This window comes from Parus major, chromosome 6, assembly GCF_001522545.3.
Source record: "Parus major isolate Abel chromosome 6, Parus_major1.1, whole genome shotgun sequence".
NCBI lineage: Eukaryota > Metazoa > Chordata > Aves > Passeriformes > Paridae > Parus > Parus major.
Genome location: NC_031775.1, coordinates 457,753 through 478,022, shown reverse-complemented (window position 1 = coordinate 478,022; position 20,270 = coordinate 457,753). Strand labels below are relative to the sequence as shown.

Here is a 20,270-nt window from a genome sequence, read left to right as displayed (position 1 = left end):
ATAAACATATTTTGTTGAGATATTTCTTTTCTGGTGTATGGGAGGCGTATAGGCAACATGAAGTAAACTACAGTACACAGGTTTAGCAAGTGTTCAAAGAATTTATGTAACCTCTTAATATTGCACCACATTATGTCTGCATTTAATAAGATCAACAAGTAACTATTAAATGATAATTAAGCTTCTCAGAGAACAATTAAGAAGCAACATTGATGTAGTTTACTGCATGCATTTCAGGACTATCCCAAAGAAAATTGAAAGGACTAATTTAAGAATGTTCTCACCTGTTACAGTTCATCAGTTTGAACTTGATCCTTCTGTTGGGCTATCTAAGCATGGGCCAAAACTGTCCTTTTTGCAGCGGCGTGAAACCTGTGTATCTGAAGCTTCAATATCATATCAGGCCAGCGAGCGCGCATCGTTGTGAGGGGAGAAGTTGAACTGTCGGGCTCAGCTTGGCCCATAAGCGAATTGGGAGCGGAAGGCACGTCTAATATTTAACCATATACCACCGCCCCAGCCGTAGAAGCGAGGTCGGGGGTGCCAAAGTGGACATTAAGGGTGGGCACGGCTGAGAGCGAGGCGGCTCTGGACCCGCCGCCCCTCACGCTCCCTCACTGCGCGAGCCCCGCCCCTCCGCGAGCGGCGGCGCGAGGAGCCGCGCGCGCGGGAACCGCCGCCTCCCATTGGCCGCGCTGGGCGGGCTGCGCGCGGGCTGAGCCGAGTCAAGACGGGCCGAGCCGAGCCGAACCGAACCGAGCCGAACCGAGCCGAGTCAACCCCGACCGGGCCGGGCCGAGCCGAGAGCCGCACGGGACCTGCCCATGGCCGAGAGGTAGCGGCCGGGTGCCGGGAACCACAGCTGGGCGGGGACGGCCGGGAGCGCGGGGAGTTCGAACTTTAAAGCCGCTCAGGGCGCGGGAAGGCGGGATGAGGTTCTGAGGGCTGCGGCGGCGGCACCGGCCTTCACCGGGCATGGGCGAGAGGTGGGAAGCGCTCGGGACGGCCGGGGATAAGCGGTGAGGGGAAGCCGCCGCGGGCGCGCTGGGCACGGCCGCCTGTGGGGAGCCGGCCTGGGCCCTGCCCCGCTCCCCCTGCAGCTCCCCCAGGCATCACTCGGAGATAGAAGAGCGGCAGGTTTGGCCGCTCTATCTCCTGTTTTGGCTGCTGGAAACTGAGCCTTGAACGTCATTTTTCTAATCTGCTTCGGGTAATGGGTAAAAAAAGTTCACTGCTCCGTGTGGAGGTGTTTGTGTGACTGTGGGGGTTCGTGCGTGCAGGGAATTACAAGCTTTCTCACAAGCACAGGGTTTGCAGTATAGTTATAACCGGTTTATTAGTGCTTACGGACACGTGGGCACAAAAATGAAATACTAACTGTAATAAATAGCAAGTTGCTTAGTATTTATAGAGATTTTCCACACTCTGCGTGTACAGAACTGGAAAAAAAAAAGCAAACAAAATATTTATAAAAATTGAAGGGGAGTAAAATTTGGTTTGTATTTGAAGCTTTCCCTCTTTTTGTATGTAGGTTGGCTATTTTCAAATAGTGTGATGTTCTGTCTTTGTAATTAGCTGCTACTTCAGTTTTCAGAAGAAAGTGGCTGACTCGCCCGATACAATCCTCAGGAATGGGCTGAACAACAGATACCGTGTTCTGGAAGTCAATGTGGTACAGAGGAATGGAAGTGACCCTGAGAAACACCTGACAATTACAGCATCTCCCTCGCTGGAAGATACAGAACTGTGCATTCTTAGGAACGGCTGGTAATTCATACCGATACATAGATGCTTGAAAAGAGAATGAAATACTGGATTATTAACTCAATTTTCTTTGTGTTGTCTTTGAGTTGAGTTTTATGGCCTTAAAAGGGATATGGGATCCTGAAACAATCTTTGTTTAATGTAATATTATCAGTGTGCTAGCATAATGGATATCATCTCGAGAGACAGGTAATGTGTCTTGAGTGGGTGTTGCTTCCTTGCAGTTTTGTCATTGTAAAAAATGCCTTTATTCACTTTCAGGATTTCTTTAGGTCAACTTCTTAAAAACCCCAATATTTCAAAGAGTGTTGAATCTGCTCTGTTAATGTGTTATTTTTTATACGTTAAGTCTGTCGCTTACAAATGATTGTGTCTGTGACTTGCAGGGAGTCTGTGCCGGTTGTTCCAGGGGACATTGTTCATTTAGAAGGGGAGTGCAGCTCTGGCACCTGGCTGATAAATGCCCAGTGTGGATACCTGGTCCTGTACCCAGACCTGCTGCTCTCGGGCACTACGATCTCAAACAGCATTCGCTGTATGAGAAGGGCAGTGCTGAGTGAACGTTTCAGGGTAAGTGGTGATTCCAGACTGTCAGTGAGTTACTGTTCCACTCAGACTGGTGGGTTAGCTTATTAAATCTGGCTGTGAATGTAAAATGTCATTATTAGCAATTCATTACGTTTACAGCACAGACTAATGTGGGGTGAAAGCTGTATCAGGTTGAGCTTCTCTTGCTTTTTTTTTTGAGAATTTCTCCTGAAATAATGCAGTACTTTTTTAATACAGCTACTGGGCTAACAAAATGGTCTTTCTTCTGCTAACTCTGTTAATTTTTTTGATAATCTCTTGCTACATTTTGCATGGATATGAATCCTTTGTGAGGGATGTGCCATTCACATGAAAACATAACCACACTTGGCCAAGTTAAGAGCTTCTGAAAAACTTAGCAAGTTCAGTTAATAATTTGTGTTGACTAAATCCAGAGTCTGAATCCAGCTGCTGGATCTTGGAAAGAGTAGAAGTTTCTTGTGGTACTATCCTTGCCGATACATGAGAAATATGCTGATAATCATAAAAGCAACAGCTGCCACCTTCAGCTGATGAAAACTTCCAGACATGATAGGAATACAAATCCAAATAAATAAGGAAATGTTAACAGAGTGGCAAACACCCTGGCTGGGACCCTGTGACTGAAACAAGAAAATTAAGTATAAGAAATTGAGACTATTAAATGGTATTCAACCCTTTATTAGAGGAGTAATGGGAATAAAATAATTGTGACAATGCACAGAGTCCTGACTGGGATAACACCATCCCCCTGTTGTGAGTGCAATCCACAAGTGTCTGTTCTGTAAGAGATCCATAATACCACAATGTTTAGGTTTCCAGTTGTTTGGTGGTGACTTCTGTAAAGGTTCTTTACTACCACTTTCAGTTCTTGTGAGTCTCCAGAGCCCAGCCCTGCTGATGGGTTTCTGAGCCATGTTGGTGATACATGGAATGATTTTCCTGTGAGCTAGTAACAGACAGGAAACTGCTTCATGCAAGAAATATGTGTATGATTGTAAAGGTATATGTTTGCCCACAGGCAAAACTTTCTCAAAATTCATTTTAATCTGTGCCTTTGTTTCTCACCTGCCAGTCACACAGGGATTGTATCCTAACATTGTCAGGGTTGGGATAAACGAGACATAAAGCAATAGGAGAGACCCATTTCAATTCAGCTGCTTTCACAGGCAGGTTTGACTAGATAATCATTAGTGAGGTGAAAGCTGTCATGATCTTGTAGTTAAAGAAGTGCAGGCCATGATGTGCAGCAAATAAAACCCAGAAATTTTGCAGAGAAGTTGGCATGAAATGGACATAAATCTTCCTGTGTGATAACATCTGTTGCAGGGCTCCGAGTCGGGTTCACGCCAAATGCTCGTCGGTACAATTCTTCATGACATTTTCCAGCAATCTGTAACCAATAACTTGACACAAGAAAAGGTACAAGAACTAGCAAATAAAATTGTGTATGGACAAAAGTATCTCAAAGAAATGTAAGTAGCATTGCAGCTGTCTTTTATGTTTGGAGTACAGGGCAGGAACACTTTGAACTAGCAGACTAAGCTATACTTTAAAAAATGTAGCACTGGTATCAGGAGAGATTATCATTCTGCAAATTGACTTTGCTTAATGGAAATTGGGGATCTTTTAGTAAGATAATTCCCCACTTGATAACTTAATTTTATTTGCCTTCCCTGCTGAGCTACCTCTATAGATCTGAGTTAGTCTTTTAGAGTAACTATGTGTCAGGGTTTTTTCTTTACTTTCAGGCCAAGCAGGTTGCAGTGTTTGTGTCTGTAAGATTTCCAGGCATCTCCCACAGCTGATTTGAGTGGGACAAATGGTTAATTATGATCATCAGCAATGAACCTAGAACCTTGAACAAATAATCTTAATATTTCCATTAGAAAATGGGAAGATGAATGGCTTTCAGTTTTAACATTTTACTGCAGACTTGATTAAAATACAGTTCTACTCATGTAAATTAAAAGTCATTATATCTAGACTGTTTTAAATTGTATGTTGGGCAATATCAGTATCTGTTAGTCCCAGATGAGTCAGAAGTTAAAGTTGTAGTGGCAAGATTTATTACTCTTAGTTCTGTTATGAAGATAATATTTTGAATTGTGGCTGCTAAGATTACTTAAAGACCTTGATGTCCCTCTGGGTCTCTGTGAAACTGCTAATTCCTTTTTGCATATGTAGGCTACTGTTTGTGGGGATTGAAAAATAAGTTGCTTAAATCTGCTGCTTGTGGTCATTGGCACTCTTATGAGCCTTTTTGTGCAAAATCCACTTGAATTTCTCTGTTCCTGTTGAATAATGACATTATTTCCAGTGATTGCCAGAATTATCTAATGCCACATGATTAGATTCTGTGTCATGTTCTGTCAAAATGCATATAAGGAGCAGATGAGGATATCCAGACTAAAAGCAAATGGTCTTTTCATTTTATTATTATTTTTTTCGATACTGCATGAATTGTATGAATAGCCATTTTTAAGTGCATGGGTCTGGTACTCCTTTCCTGCAGTCAAACTGTTCATTTTGTTTCATCACATCTGCCATGCTGATGCTCTCACTGTGCTGTAGCTGTTGTTTCAAAGGTTACATCAGAAATTGATATTTTGGTATAGTATATCTCTTGTAATAAGTGTTCAGTTAATAGTTTAATGAATTAATTCATTTAATGAATTGAGCTGAACCTCTATGAAACTCTCATTATCTACAGTTCATAGATATTTATAAAAACTTGACAGTTACTTCCAATGAACTTGTTGCTACTCAAGGCAAATCTCTTTAGTACCAGCCAGAGATTTAACATTTTCCTTCCTTAATGTGCATGTCTTTTTTTTTATTTTTATTTTTTTTAGGTATCACTTAAATCTGAAACAAGCACAAATCATGCAAGAAGTAGAAGAATATTTGCCATCGTTTTTCAAGTGGGCAGAAGACTTCATGCACAATCCAGCAAACCAAAACAAAATGCAACTAAAACTGTAAGAAGCCAGAATTAAAAGTTTAAACCATTCTGTTTTATATCTTACTTAGTTCACTTGAAATTTTTAGAACTTCTTAAAGCACATCTATTGGGTGATTTGGAGCTAATTCATGGCCTCAGTGACCCTAGAGCTGACCTCATGCTGCATGTTTAGCTGCCACTGTGAGTTCTGGGCAAGACATGAAGCCTGAGGATGAACTGACTCACAAATCTTAAAATCCTTGTGAACAACTCTGTTAAAAACAGCTTTTAGTGAGTAGAAGAGCAAGGATATTTGAGCTGCTGACTAAACTAGGAGTCACTGTAGTTATGAGCAAGACTACAAATCAGAATGTGAAACTGTTAATCAAATGGAATTCTTGAGTAATAAATTTATTTTTTTTTTTTGGTGAAATGGTGCTTTTACTCAACTGCTGCTGAACTCTTCTTGTCTGTGGCTTCTTGCTGTTAGCTGTAGTACCCAGAGGGTGTTAAAGTTTCAGTGAAATGACAGGTCTGAGTAAAACCTGTATGCTACTGTCAAGTGTAAGATATATTGAGAAAAGACCAAAAACTATTAAAAACAGTTTAAAGTCTCATTTTAGGTGAATAGCAAAACTAACTGAAGTTTGTTTCTGATATGTTGCTTCCTCTGTTAATGAGAAGATTGGTTTGAGTGAAACTTGATGCATTTTATTTCTAAAGTTAGTGCCTAAAAGGCACTTTTAATGCAGAAATACTATATATTTAGTTGCAACTAACTATATTAAATATATATAATATGTTTAAATATTAATGATTAAGGGAAATTGTTAACTTCTGGCTTAATTTTCTTCCTAGGTCAAATGGTGGAAAAACAGAAGATGTCTCTTCTAAGATAGAGATTGTAGATATCTTGGACATTGAGGAGAATATCTGGTCTCCCAGGTTTGGGTTGAAGGGAAAGATTGATGTTACAGCCAGGGTGAAAATCCACAGCCAGTCTGGAGTACAGTCTCGGATAATGCCTTTAGAGCTCAAGTCTGGCAAGGAATCAAACTCTGTAGAGCACAGAAGTCAGGTACAAACACCAAATGTCTAATTTCACTTGTCAGTGGCTGTGTATGCTTTTCTGTTAGGTGACTTATTTTGTCTTGGGAATATGAAACACTTTGTTGTGGTGTAGTCTAAATTGGCTCATCCTGGCACAGCCAAAGCTGCTGGTATAAAATGAAAGTGAACTGAGTAGTAAGAAGTATGTACATTTACCACTTTCAAACACACCTGAGTTTTTATGCTGAAATGTCTGTTCTGTAGCCTCTTACTACATTCAAATATTAGGTTGAAGCAAACTGTTTCAGGAACTAGTGATATATGTATTTCCATACAGCTGGCCTGATTTAGGGAGGTGTTAGGCTTGTTATAAGATTTTAAAGATGCCTATTAATTTAAATCCTTGTTTAAGTTCTTGCTACTTACAGCTTTCAGAAGAGTTGTGATAACAATGGCTGTTTGGCCATATAAATTGTGGAAGAACTAAATACAGTTCAGAATGTATTTTGGTTTTAATACTGTTGTGGTTTTGACTGGGGTTAGCAATAGTTTTCCTCACAGTAGATAAGTGTGGGCTGTGTTTTGGATTTGTGCTGAGCACAGGCTCGTAACACAGAGATGTTGCTGTTGTTGCTGAGCAGGGCTCACACAGAGCCAAGGCCTTTCCTGCTCCCTGTAGGGCCACGCTGGGGAGGAGATGGGAGCGATGGGAAGTGAGGAGCCACAGCCAGGACAGAGGAGCAGAGGGATATTCCAGAGCAATGGCATCATGCTCAGTGTCTAGGCTGGGGGAAAGAAGGAAGGAAGGGGGGCATTTGCAGTGATGGAGTTTTGCCTTCCCAAGGCATCATTCCACGTGATGGGCCCTGCTCACCTGCCCAACCATGGGCAGCAGTGAATTCATTCCTTGTTTTGCTTTGCTTTCATGTGTGGCATTTCTTTTCCCTCTTAATCTGTCTTTATCTCAAGCCTCAGTAAGGGTGGGGAAGTGAGTGAGCAGATGTGTGGTTGCTGCTTGGGGTTAAACCATAATGACTATATTGGAATAAGTTTATGTATAATGTTTTCAGGTTATTCTGTACGCATTGTTGAATTTAGAGAGGAGAGTAGATCCTGAAGCTGGATTTCTTCTTTATCTAAAAACTGGTACAATGTATCCTGTTTCTGGGGCTCGCATGGACCGAAGAGGTAAAGTTGTTCCCCCTCTCTGGAAACCATAATTCTCTTAAACATTACTAAAATCTTTCTTTATAACTGTAAAGTTTCCTGTTATGAAAATAGCCATACTTGGGGATGACTCACTTGCTCAAATGTTACTAAGCATATGTTAAAAATTCAGTTGTTTTATTAATACAGTGCAAAGACTTTGCTATTTATGAGCAATCAACTTTTTAGCTGACCAAAAAGTTGATAGCTAATTACTTTTGAGGTAGAAATTGTTACAAACAAAAACATCAGCTTAATTTATTCTTTTCTTGACAGAATTAATGAAGTTAAGAAATCATGTGGCCTTCTATTTAACACACAGTACTTATAAATCTGAGGTGGGAAGGCAGAATTCACAGCTTGCTGCTTTGCCTCCTGTGATTGATGACAGTCAAGCATGTAAATATTGCTCCCAAATGCACAACTGCTTTCTCTACAGCAGGTAAAAAAAAAGTTTGACTAATGTTTTTAAATGGGATTGAATAATTGTATCTTTTGATATAATAATTTCTTTTTTGTGGTTGACAGTTTTGTATGTATTGAGGACTTTTCCACCCCAAAAGACTCTTCCACAGATTTCTCTACATTTAGCTCCTGATCTCACAGAGACTTAATACACTTGCTCAGGTACACTTTCTGCAAGACAAAATCTGAGATAAGTCTCAACAAAATACTTGATAACAATAACAGATCTGTTTAAAAAGCCATATTCTTGCAGCTCCCTTAAAGAGGCAATCTTTGGGCCTGAGTTCTGGCTGGAGGACTGCTTTTTCAGGTTCACTCCCTAGAGGATTGTTTCCCTGTAGGATAAGACACAAGTGATACATTGATACTACTCTGCTGAAGTGTTATTGAGTCTTCTGTTCAAGAGAAGTAGTGAGCAAATATTTGATAAAATTGCACACAAAGTTACTGAATTGTTTTAGCAACTGTTACAAGTTTTAGTCTCTATTCTGGACAAAAAACAACCGAAATTGTATATGGAAGAGATCTAATGAGTGTGTTAGAGCAGGAGTGCCTTTGGGGTGGTCTTCTGGAAATAGAATGCCTGTTTGTTTTTGAAATTCTAGGGGTAAAAGTGTATGTTGAGGGAGCTTTGAGGGATACATGATATGTTTCTGTGAAATCCTGCTTGTAATACTCAGTTGTTGCAGCAGCAGGATTATAGCTGGGTAGCTATTTACTTCTGAATAAGCTTTTCTGTCTCATGTTTTGTATACATGATTTGGTATACTGTCTGTTGATATTTAGTTTTGAAATAAATTGACTTGATGTTTGCTTGTGTATTAGCTATTAAATCCCCATTGCTTAGCTAAATATCAAAATAATATTTGTATGTTGCAATAAAAGGAGTAAAAGATCAACTCTGTAATGTATATGCTGCTATCTTTGAAATGCCTTTATTTGGTCTCTGATTAACTTACTGCCCTTCAAGATCATAGAGCTGATGTGAAGTTACTCATATAAGATTATGCATCTGAACAGAGGATACAGATCCAACTTTATTCAAGTAATGATAAATTAATCTCTCTGGTATGCTACAGTATACCAGATTGGCTTGTTTTTATGTACATATGGACCTGCACGTGAAAAAGGATCTAGGCTGAGCCTTTCCTGTGGTTGGTTCTATTCCTAGAGCTGTGGAGCAGAAGATGTCCAGTGTGGCCTTTCCTCCTGCCATGGTGCCTGTCATTGACAGAGAGACCCAGCACCTGAAGCCCTCCCACTTAGAGTATTTCAGCCTCTGGTATCTGATGTTAACCTTGGAGTTACAAAGTGGAGAGTATAAAAAGGGATACAAAAATATATGGCTGGTACCTTCTTTGGAAAGGTAAGGTGTAATTTCTAAACTCTTGCCAATGATGCTTCCTTCCTTCCTTTCTTTTGTTTGTTTTGTATTTTGGTTTTGATAGTTGGTTGTGGGTGGTGTGTTTTTTTTAACTTGTGGGTTTTTTTTTTCTTAATTGCTCTCTTACAGAGAGAATCTTAATATTAAAATATTTATTTTTTTAATACCTTCAGAGAGAAGGCTGGAGATTGTGTTGGAAACATGATCAGAGTTGATGAAGTCCATGAAATATCCGAGGGACAGTATCTACATTTTTTCCAGCGTAGAAATGGTGCCATACCTGGAACAAACCTGTTGGTTGGTGATCGAGTGGTTGTGAGTGGAGAGGAAAAGGGTTTACTTGGTTTGGCTACTGGCTATGTTAGAGAAGTCAGTGGAACAAAAGTCTCCTGTTTGTTGGGCAGGTAATAGGATAAAAAGAAAAATATCTGTTTGCAAACACTCTGGCACTGGCTTGAGGAAGGATGCTGCTAGGTGTCCAAAAAGCTGTGACATGTCCTGACTCTTCCTGCTGGCTTTGGAAATTGGAAAAAACCCTTCAGAAATTCTCTTGTCTTGATTGAAACTGTCAGTACTTGGTCAATATTTATTCATATATTATTTATATATTGTTATATATATTTATATAATACTTGGTCAATATATTTAACAAGGTTATTTGAATAAATGCACATCTAAACTCTACTCACATCTCTAGCATGAATCTATATGGATACAGTGATTACTGTGTTAATAGTAACTTTAATTTTTCAGTCTATATTGTCTTTAAATTTGGATTGTGTTTTATTATCCCTCATTGGGATCATGCTTTCTTTAGATCAGTTAATTGTGTATTTCAATTGGCTATTGTTTCACTCTGGGATCTCTGGCAGGTATCTTTAAACGTAGTAATTAGTCTTTACTCAACATGCATCTGGTAAACAAAATTATTTTATCCATGTCCTTGTCATCCTTCAGGAATTTGTCAAACCTCCCCAAAAACACCATATTTAGGCTGGATCATGATGAAGGAGATGTTGGTAAAGGAGTCCCTTTTGAAAATCTTTCTAAACTGATGAAAGATTCCCCAGTCAGGTATAAAAAATCAAATTAATTTCACACTTTCAGTATTTTCAGATAAAGTTTATCAGCAGGTAACTCTTATTGTAACTCAGTTTTGTCTTCTTTTTATTCACAGCGAAAGGCTCCGCAACTTGATAATTGACTTCCAGAAACCGCATTTTATTCAGCACTTGAGCTCTGTCCTTCCTCCTGAAGCAAAGGAAACTGTGGCAAATATTTTAAAGGGTACAAAGTGACTTTTCTCCCAATTCTCTTCTTAGTAGTATGTCTCTCTGGCCAAAGTATTTATCATGCTAAATATAAGGAGTTTTTCTTACTTTGAGGTCCAGTGACAGTTTTCAGCTTAAAAATTAAAACCAAGTTCTTGCCTTGAATGTCCTCCAACTAGCTGAAGACTCATTTAATCACAGAAAGACTTGATTAGATACTTATTCACAACTTTATTTGACTTCTGTTAGTGGCTGCAGCATGCAGTTGCATATGTTTACCTCTGTAACTTTTACAGAAAGAATGAGCAGAGGCAGCTGGGAGGAAGCTGAGCTTGAGGGAAAGGAAGGAGATGGGCTATGGTGGGAACATTCACTTGTATAATCACTCTTGCTGACTTGTTGGCAGCTCTATGGTGTCATACTTTGTGGCAATTATTTAAAAAGAAACCTTGTTTAGGTATGAGGCAGTATCTTGTGTTTGGTGGAAATATTTCCTTTTCTCTGACAGAGTTGCCTGTGAAAACATAAATTTAACTGAGTTTTCGTAAAGCAAATCTAATTTTTTATAAAAACTCAGTTTGAAGTTGATTTTACTTGAGCTTTGCTTAGTCCAAATAGCTGAAACACGCTGCTTGTTTGCATCAGACTGGGGCAAACCAGCTCTGCTGTAATGTTTGTTGTAAACAACATGCTGCTGTGTGTGCAACTCATCACCCCTTGCTGTGAGCTGTGTGTTTGAATGTCAAAGGGGAATGATCAAACACCAATGCCCAGGCACAACATATGGAGGTGGTCAATGTTACAAATAAAAAGTCACAAAAGGTCTAAAAATACAAATGTCTTCAGTGACTTATTTTGAGGACTATAGTGCTATATGGACCCTTTACTGCTTATCTGGTGTATTGTGTTTAATGGCCTATCTGCATGAGAACCTACAGACTTTGCTCAGTTCCTGTCTCTATCGAGGGCTTTAGTGAAGGAGAAAATTATAATTTTGCCCCGACTTTAGTAATTATTACAATTATGATGAAGTGTAGTAATTTATTTTTGCTTTTTCTTCTGAAAGGTCTAAATAAGCCTCAGAAACAGGCAATGAAACAAGTGCTACTTTCCAAAGACTACACACTGATTGTGGGTATGCCTGGGACAGGAAAAACGACTACAATATGTGCTCTAGTAAGATCATGTACCTTTGGTGTTTAATTTTTTTTGGGTGAGATTTAGAGGTTATAACTTCAAGGAAGAAAACACACTTCTTTTTGCTTAACCTATATTTGGTAGAACTAAAATTGGATTTTGTGGAGTAGGATTGTCTATTGCTTGTGTAGGAATGTATGTGGGAGGGAGGAGATTGAAGTGTAATATTTAATCATTGCTGTGATGCTTTAGTGTTAAAATTCTTTGGCTCCAAATATCAGCAAGTCTTCAAATCCTGAGTTACAGCTCAAAAGAGGGGCTCCTTGAAAAGCCAGTCCACTGTAAATTGTATGAACCTGTGGGGCTGAATCTGTATGCAGTATTATCCTGCTTCCAGTTGTCATCAGCTCGGGGGGAAAGAGGAGGCTGGAGAGCAGACAGCTGCTGCTATCTTCAGCAAATCATGCTTAGCAAGCACAACAAGTCATGCTTGTTATGGGCTCCCTCCAAAACCCCTCGTGTTTCTCACCTTATCAAACCTGGGATTGTTGATTCTTGCAGATGAACTAACACCTTCTCCTTTTCTTTCCCTTTGCCACTCATTAGGTGAGAATTCTTTCTGCTTGTGGCTTCAGTGTCCTTCTGACCAGTTTTACACACACGGCTGTAGACAATGTCCTGCTCAAGTTGGCCAAATTCAAAGTTGGTTTCTTGCGCTTGGGGCGAGCTCAGAAGGTTCATCCAGATATCCAGAAATATACAGAAGAAGAAATCTGCAGGTCCAGATCCATTAAATCTGTAACAGATTTGGAAGAGATCTATAATAGTCAGGTGAGAAAAATGTTTTTTGTTAGCCCTACAAATTATTAAAGATAATTACAGTAGTATTTTGTTTGGATGCTGTAGAGAAGGAACCCATCCCAAGGGTGTGTACTGCTGTAAGAAATCTGAGCTGAAAGAGATACTCAACCTCTGCATTGTTTCAATTTCTTTATAGCCAGTAATGACCTACATTAAGTCTGCAAGTTGAGAAGCTTTGTTTATGTCCACACAAAGTAACTCATCATTGTAAGTAATAAGCCCCAAAGATTCCAGTGCTTTTATCTGAGATCTCGTGCATGGGCTGCTGCAGCCTCCTTTAGCATTATTTACTGTTTGTCCCTGTCTCCTTCCCACTTGTGCTCCCTGTGCCATTAGTACAATCAGCAGATGGGGAAGAGGAAGTGGAATGCTGCAGAGCTGACCTGGCCAAACCCTAATTTTTGATTGAAAGATGAGTGCTGTCTGTGTGAATGTTAATGCAAACCATAATGGGAGCTGGGTCATATGAGTCAGTTGAAGCTTTAAATTAAATTTGCTGGAAGAATAAAATTTGATGGTACTTGGAGTAAATGCCAGCTTTACAAAAGCTGCCATTTACTTTTTATTGATAAATATTGCAGGGGAATGACTGGAGTCATAAGGGGAATGACCTAACATTTCTTATTTTAGTCATTTTGGGTTGCAGTGGAAGCAGAGCAGTGGGAAGAGCTGTGCTGCTGTTGTTGAATCTTCTCTTCAGTATTGAAAAAAAAACCCAAACCACCTGATTTTTTCACAGTAGTCATTTCAGCACACTCCATGACTTTTCCATGAATAGAACCTGGCATCATTTTGAACACATGACAGGAACAAGTTGTTTGCTACAGTCTGCTCTAAAGCTGGTTTTGTTTGTCACTTGCAATTGATGCAAGAATATGTCAGGCTGATATATGTCTAAGTTCTGCTGGTCTGATTTTGAGGATTAATAATTTGATTTCTGTGATTTTACAGTTTAGTTAAAATTAATAGGAAATATTTTTTCTTTTAATATGGAGAAGATGGTGCTAAAGAATATAAAATGTACCTTATCCTTGAAGCGTGTTTCAATTTTCAGCCAGTGGTAGCGACGTCTTGCATGGGAGTAAATCACCCCATCTTCGTTCAGAAGCAATTTGACTTCTGTATTGTTGATGAAGCTTCCCAAATAAGCCAGCTCATCTGCCTGGGCCCACTGTTCTGCTCCAAAAGGTTTGTGCTGGTGGGGGATCATCAGCAGCTGCCTCCACTTGTGCTGAATGCAGAAGCAAGGTAAGATAAAACGTTGCTGGACAATTACTAGTCACAAATTCTGGGAAGGCTCTTGCAGTGTTCTGGTTGACACATTTTGATTTTTGTTTTTGTGTTGTAACAGAGATCTTGGCATGAGTGAAAGCTTATTTAAAAGGCTGGAACAAAACCAAAATGCTGTTGTCCAATTAACTGTGCAATACAGAATGAATAGGTACTTTCAACGTTTATTTATTAAATTGTGTTCTTAACGTGGGATTGAAATGGTGAGATTTTTATGCCTTTTGTTGTTTTTTATATCTTTAGTAAGATTATGTCATTGAGTAACATGCTGGTATATGAAGGCAAACTGGAATGTGGCTCAGAGAAGGTGTCAAATGCCACTGTTAACTTGCCCAACCTAAAGAAATTGAAACTGGACCTTGGGGATGCTTCCAAGACATGGCTGAAAGAAGTCCTTGATCCAGACACACCTGTGTGTTTTCTGAACACAGAGAAGGTACATTTCATTATGCTCTTTCAAACATTGTATTTTGAGGCAAGTTCTCAACACAGTCAACATGTAAAACTTCATTCAGCTTAGGTAGGGTAAAACAGAGAACTTCAGAAAGTGTTTTTCTAGGATTACGTGAAGTGTGCAGCACACAAAAACATTGTTGGTATTGTTGGCAGAGCTGAGCAAGGGTGGTACAACAGCTGCTGGAAACATTGCATCTGAGAAGAGCTGAAAACTTGAATTTAGATACTATTTCAGGAAGTATTGAATGGACTTGAAACTTTGTTTTTCCTGTAACGCATAGCTCAAAGTGTGTGTCCGTACTGGATGTCCTTACAACCAGGGAATGGCCTTATTTCCATAAGGGTCAGTGGTGTCACAGCTTTGTGCCCGTGGCAGCAATAACTGCAGTTCTCCATGGAATTCTGCAGACATTCTATACATTGAAGTGTAAGGGATGAATAAATTGGTTTAGTTGTGTCTTTTCATGGAGACTCAGCATTTTGCTGGGAAAGTAAAATTCTAGTGTGGATAAAAATTCTGCAAAGAACCTGAGTGGCAGGAAAAATGAGGAAGAGTTGAAATGCATGAGGAAAAAGATTAATAAATTAGTACCTGTTTGTGGTCTCTAGTACTTGTCACTGTAATTAGTGATTGGGTTATGATTTGAGTCTTTGTCCCTCCTTAACAGGTTTAGTGTTGATTCCTATCAGTACTGTGTTCTGTCAATAATTATATCAACTGATGATCTTTTATGCTGACCCTGGTTAGAACTCACCACTATTTCTATCCTCTCTGTGACATTGTGCAGAATTAATATTTTTTACAACAGTTCTTATCTCTTCAATGACCTAAAAAGAAGCAGTGTTTACTGTGATGGCTTAGAGAAATTTCTAAAAATGTCTAAATTAAACAGAGATTTTCCAGGAATGCCTCGACAGCTGCAGTCCCATTCCCAGGAAAGCAGACAGTTGGTTCCAGGGAAGAGGCCTGTTAATAGGAATCTGGCTGAAACACTGTTTATCTAGTAATCACAGCAAAATTGTTAATGACAAAAAAAGAGTTTCTGTTCCATTTTGGTTTTTTGCCCCTAGAAAGCTCATCTCAAGTGTAAGACAGCTGTCCTCTTCACAGAGCCAGGAGGAAAGTTTTTATTTCCAAAATATTCTTGATCTGTTGAGACATGAGGCTATAGTATCATTTATCCTTTTGGACTTCCTGTCAGAACTCCATGGATTGTGGTAGTCATGAAGGGGGAAATGGAAAATACCCCACTGAACATGACAACAAACAAAAACATTTATTTCCTTTGACTTCATAGTGGGTTTTTCCACCCTGTTATTTATAGTGTAACTAAGAAATGCTTATGAATAGGTAGACTTGGGAGGGAGGGATACCAACAGAGAGAAGGAAGAGGAAAAAAACCACCAAAAAGCTTACATTTATTATGCTGGCTTTAAAAAAATAGAAGAGGAAAAAGCTTCTACTGTTCCCTGCTTAACAATGCAACGTGTTTGTGACAGCAATTGAAAATCTGTTTGTTTCTCTTCTGCCAACCCCTGTGTCAGTCTGCACTTCTCTGACAGCTTGGGGCTGGATGTTTGAAAAATGGCATCCTTGCTTTAGGGCAACTCTCCTGAGAATTTCTAGGCCCAAGTTGTTTTTTGTTGGTTTCTGCTGGTGTCCTATGGGAACAGGAGAAATAAAAATGCAAGCAGGTGTTACCATAAGTATGACATAACTTTTAAAACTTCTTTCCTAAAATTATTTTTATGTTGTTTTTAGCTACACTAATGCCAGTGTGGTCAGAGATGACCTGTGCAGTAAAACAGCGTTCTTCTGCTTGAGGAGAACTTGAGCACATGGAGTTTGGAGGCTTCCAAACACACATTAATTGCTTTTGGTGCTACTTCAGCTTTAGAGAAGGCAAGAGTCAAGCAAAGAGAAAAAAATTACAAAACTGTGACATTACAGTGACAAGAGTTTGAGCTTGTTGGCCTTGCTCATACATGATGTAGAGAATGGGAGGTAAATAGTTAAGAAGTGGTAAATTCAGTGATTACTTTATTTAAAGGTTGGGAGTTCAATTTAATACTACCATTTGGGATAGTTCCTGCTTTAGATTTAAATGTAGGCTTTCAAACATATTAAAAAATTATCCTTTATGCCCTGGAATGAAGAAAATTCACTGTAAATAATGTTGTATGGAAAGTGTTGAAGCAGAAGTCCCATGTAAAATACAATTTCTCTCTTACCTTATCAGCAGGAAAATATCATTTCGGGGTTTTTTGATTTATGATGTATAATGTTGAACTGCAAAAGTCAGAGGATTAAACTTTGGCAGCTTCTTAAAGTGACAAGCAAGTGCTAGAAACTCATTTGAGGAATTGTTCCAATTTGTTTTGCAATATTTTTTTGGAAAATTTTGCAGTATTCTGAAGTTAATTTACAGTACAGGCTCTTCTGTTTGGTAAAATTTAGTACTTAACTTTGTTTCTTTAATTAATGCCATTAGTATAAATCCACATATGACTCAGTGAGTTAGGGACAGAATATAGCAAAATACAGCAAAAGTCATTATTTTCTGTTTGTATTTTTAAAGGTCCCAGCACCAGAACGTGCAGAAAAAGGTGGCATAAGCAATGTGACAGAAGCTAAAATAGTGCTTTTCCTCACATCCTTGTTTATTAAGGTATCTTTTTCCTTATTACATGGTTTGTAAGGAGAGCTTCATAACTAATATTTTTACATTTTTACATTGCTTTAGTGGTGGTGACTGATGTATTGGGTAGTTCTTGTATGTATTGGGATAATCTTTTGGATAAATTGAAGATTGGCTTCATGTCAGTGTAGTGGGGAGCCTGAGGTCTGCTTTCCCTTCCCTGTCCCTTGCCTGCTTGGATCTGAGATGCCAAAAACAAAAGCTGGGTGCCAAATTCTTTTAAGAGATGAGGGCTTTCTTGGGAGGGAAGGGAAAGGATTTGCCTTTGTTCCTTGTTTCATCCAGTCAGCTTCACGAGTAGTATTGACCAGGAGCTCTGAGTGTTCTCCTTGCAGTTTAAAGAAGAAAGAAAAATGAGGATTTCAAGGATATCTGTCTTTGTGCTAAGTTAAGACAAAGCTTGGGAGCTTGCAGTAACTAATGTTTTCTATCTTCTTTAGTTAATACACCTACAGTTCCACTAGTGTAGATACAATATCTTGCAGCATTGGTTTTAAAAAACCAAAAAATTTGGAAGAATCTTTCTGGCCGTGCTGAGTTTCCCCGAGCCAACTGCAGTTAATTTAGCAAAAAATGTTTTGCACAATTTTTTTCTCCTGTTTCTTCTTCCTTCAGGCTGGCTGTAAACCCTCAGACATTGGCATTATATCACCCTACAGACATCAGTTAAAAACAATCACTGATTTGATGGCAAAATGGAAGGAGAGCAGAGTGGAAGTCAACACTGTTGACAAATACCAAGGAAGAGACAAAAGTATCATAATTGTGTCTTTTGTTAGGAACAGTATCGATGAAAACGTAAGTTGGTCAAATAAACTCAGTTCCAGTGTTTGGAAAATGAGTGGTTTATGTGCATTAAGTAGGAAAAATAAAAGCAAGTGACATTTATTCAGCAGCTTGGCACCCTCCTGAAGGACTGGCGCCGCCTGAATGTTGCTATCACGAGAGCCAAGCACAAGCTGGTCATGGTGGGCTGTGTTCCATCCCTGTGCTGCTACCCTCCCTTGGAGAAGCTCCTCTGCCATTTGCAGTCCCAGGCAATGATATCCTTTTTCTCCATGCTAGTTTGGGAAAGGTAAGATTGGCTTCCTGAGATTTGAGGTAAGAATGGGAAGTTCTTTGATTATTTAGGTCATACTTTTAGCAGTGGTTGGCAACACAGCACAAAATGTGCTGATTAAATTCACCAGAAATGTACTTGAGATCAAGCTAGTGGATGGGTTTAGCACCTTCTCTGTCTTCAAAAGCAGAAAAAGTCAATGCTGACTTGCAAGTCACCTTTGACATAATTGATTTTGAGGCCTAAATTTTTAATTTTTAATGCTTTTGCATTTTTTCCTGTGATCATTTCAAATTTCTTGGCATCTCAAAGTCAGTGTGATTGCTTTCTTCCACTTAACACATCTGCTTCATAAATAATCTCAGTGGAAAGGAAAATAGTGTCACTTTCAGATGACATTGGTAATTTTTTCTTCCTCTCTGGCATTGTACTGAATAAGCTTTAGCAATTGCTGTTTCCATCTCCTATTTAAATGGGAAAGAACTTTGTTAGCTGCTTTCTTTTTAAGCACCAATGCATATTCAAACAGGTTTTGTGAAAGAAAAACATTGTCAAAATGCTTCCTTAACTTGCTACATCTTGAATCTTCCAGTTGGGGCTCATGAAAGTATCCACAAGTGTAACATCTTATGAGTGTGAAGATGGAAAGTTTTACAGGCTTTTGTATCTTTTCTTCTGCTGTTGTTTAATGAAAATAACTGGTAATTGGGGTATTAGTGCTGCTGTGCACTGTTTGGTTGTGAGGCAGCCAAAACAGGAAGCTTTCAATTATTTGGAAGTTTCCTTTCAGGAAAATAACAGACATTTCTTGAAAAAGCTGATGGTTACAGTACTAAAGCACCCAGCTTACTTGTGACAAACCAGAAATGTGAAGCACACTGATCCTTCCATTACTGGATATTGCTATATTCTCTTTTACCTTGATGAAGAGTCACCTGCAGAAGTGAGTGGGGAAACACTTGAAGAGGAAGGGAATGTAAACCAGTGCTGTATTGAGTCACAGCTCTCTGGGCTCAGTTTGGTTTGAAAAAGTTGAAAATATAGTTTACATACAATAATTCCATTTGTTAGAATTCCTAATTAAGGTGCTGCCTGGAAAAAAAAATAACAAAAAACTTCTCCCTCATCTTCAAAGCCTCATGTTGTCCTTTGAAGTCTACTCCTGCTTTTAAAAATGGTGAGGTCTTTTATATTTATAAACATAATGTAATTAATGTCTCATGTGAAGATCCCTTGATGACATTTCTAATCTCTTGATTTTGAATACATCAGGGAGAAATGTGATGCTGATTCACTTAATCCCCTGTTATTAACTAATGTGTTCAGCAGACCAATCTGAAGGGAAATGCTTCATAGTAGAACTTTTGTTTTCAGTTTGTCTGATCTGTAAGTCTTCAACATAAAATTTCCCGGGACGCAAAAGAAGACATGCAGCTTGCTGACTAAGAAGTTTACGTGCTCAGGTTCTATTTTTTTAAAGATGATGGTATATAAACACCTTTTACTTGAGAGATCTGTGTTAGTTTCTTTATGCTACCTCATATTCTAGACTGAAGAGACTGAGAAGTTTCTTTCCAAGGTTGCTGGTGGAAACATCAATTTTTTTGATTCTTCAGAATCATTAGCATTTGTTTTCTCTTGGATCAGTGTCAAGTAGCTGTGTGAATACAGTTGCAGACAAACTTGTTAAATGTGAGCATTTGCTCTCTTTTAAACTGCTCCCTAACTTTTTGTAATGTTGGAAATAATAAAAGTTTGCTGTTTGTTTCATTAAAGTTGTCTATACTTTGTTAATACTTCGGTTTATGCAAGGCAAATATTTAGAACAGTACAGCAATAATTTGAAAAGTTGACAGGATATCCTCCTTTTTCAGGTGGAAACACAAGCTTCATCAACTGCACCTGTGCTCTGGGTCTTTCAAAAGATGAAAAAAATAGGGTAAAATATGCTCTTTATTATAGTAATGATATCAGAGTACTTTTCTAGAAGAGAATTTCTTTCTGTGTTTAGGATCTATGTGTAGAAAGCTCTTAAGAGTTGGCTAATCTATTTTCTTAGCCCAAGTAATGCTTATCCAGGAAATGGTCTGCATGCTATTAAAAACTTAATAAATAA

The 20,270-nt window shown here is 38.9% G+C and overlaps 1 protein-coding gene across 6 annotated transcripts; it reads left to right on the top strand.

Moving 5' to 3' along the window:
* Positions 1-685: 685 nt before the first annotated feature.
* DNA2 (DNA replication helicase/nuclease 2) lies at positions 686-19,929 on the top strand. Of its 6 annotated transcripts, none has more exons than XM_015633414.3 (21): positions 686-835; positions 1,588-1,767; positions 2,151-2,334; positions 3,661-3,806; positions 5,187-5,312; positions 6,134-6,353; positions 7,396-7,513; positions 7,808-7,973; positions 9,168-9,362; positions 9,554-9,784; positions 10,338-10,454; positions 10,558-10,667; positions 11,718-11,827; positions 12,395-12,619; positions 13,704-13,897; positions 14,001-14,090; positions 14,183-14,375; positions 16,975-17,064; positions 17,710-17,892; positions 17,988-18,137; positions 18,731-19,929. In XM_015633414.3, exons 1-21 carry the CDS (start codon positions 825-827, stop codon positions 18,785-18,787), a joined length of 3,096 nt encoding a protein of 1,031 aa, XP_015488900.1. In that variant the 5' UTR covers positions 686-824; the 3' UTR covers positions 18,788-19,929. The 6 variants fall into 6 exon arrangements, with proteins under 6 accessions (XP_015488900.1, XP_015488899.1, XP_015488898.1 ...); XM_015633413.3 differs by having other exon boundaries at positions 1,576-1,767; positions 17,991-18,137; XM_015633412.3 differs by having other exon boundaries at positions 1,576-1,767.
* Positions 19,930-20,270: the final 341 nt, after the last annotated feature.

Coding starts and splice junctions, on each gene's coding strand:
- DNA2 (XM_015633412.3), top strand. Junction 1,768..2,150: donor TGCATTCTTAGGAACGGCTG/GTAATTCATACC, acceptor TGTGACTTGCAG/GGAGTCTGTGCCGGTTGTTC. Junction 7,514..7,807: donor GGCTCGCATGGACCGAAGAG/GTAAAGTTGTTC, acceptor TTTTCTTGACAG/AATTAATGAAGTTAAGAAAT.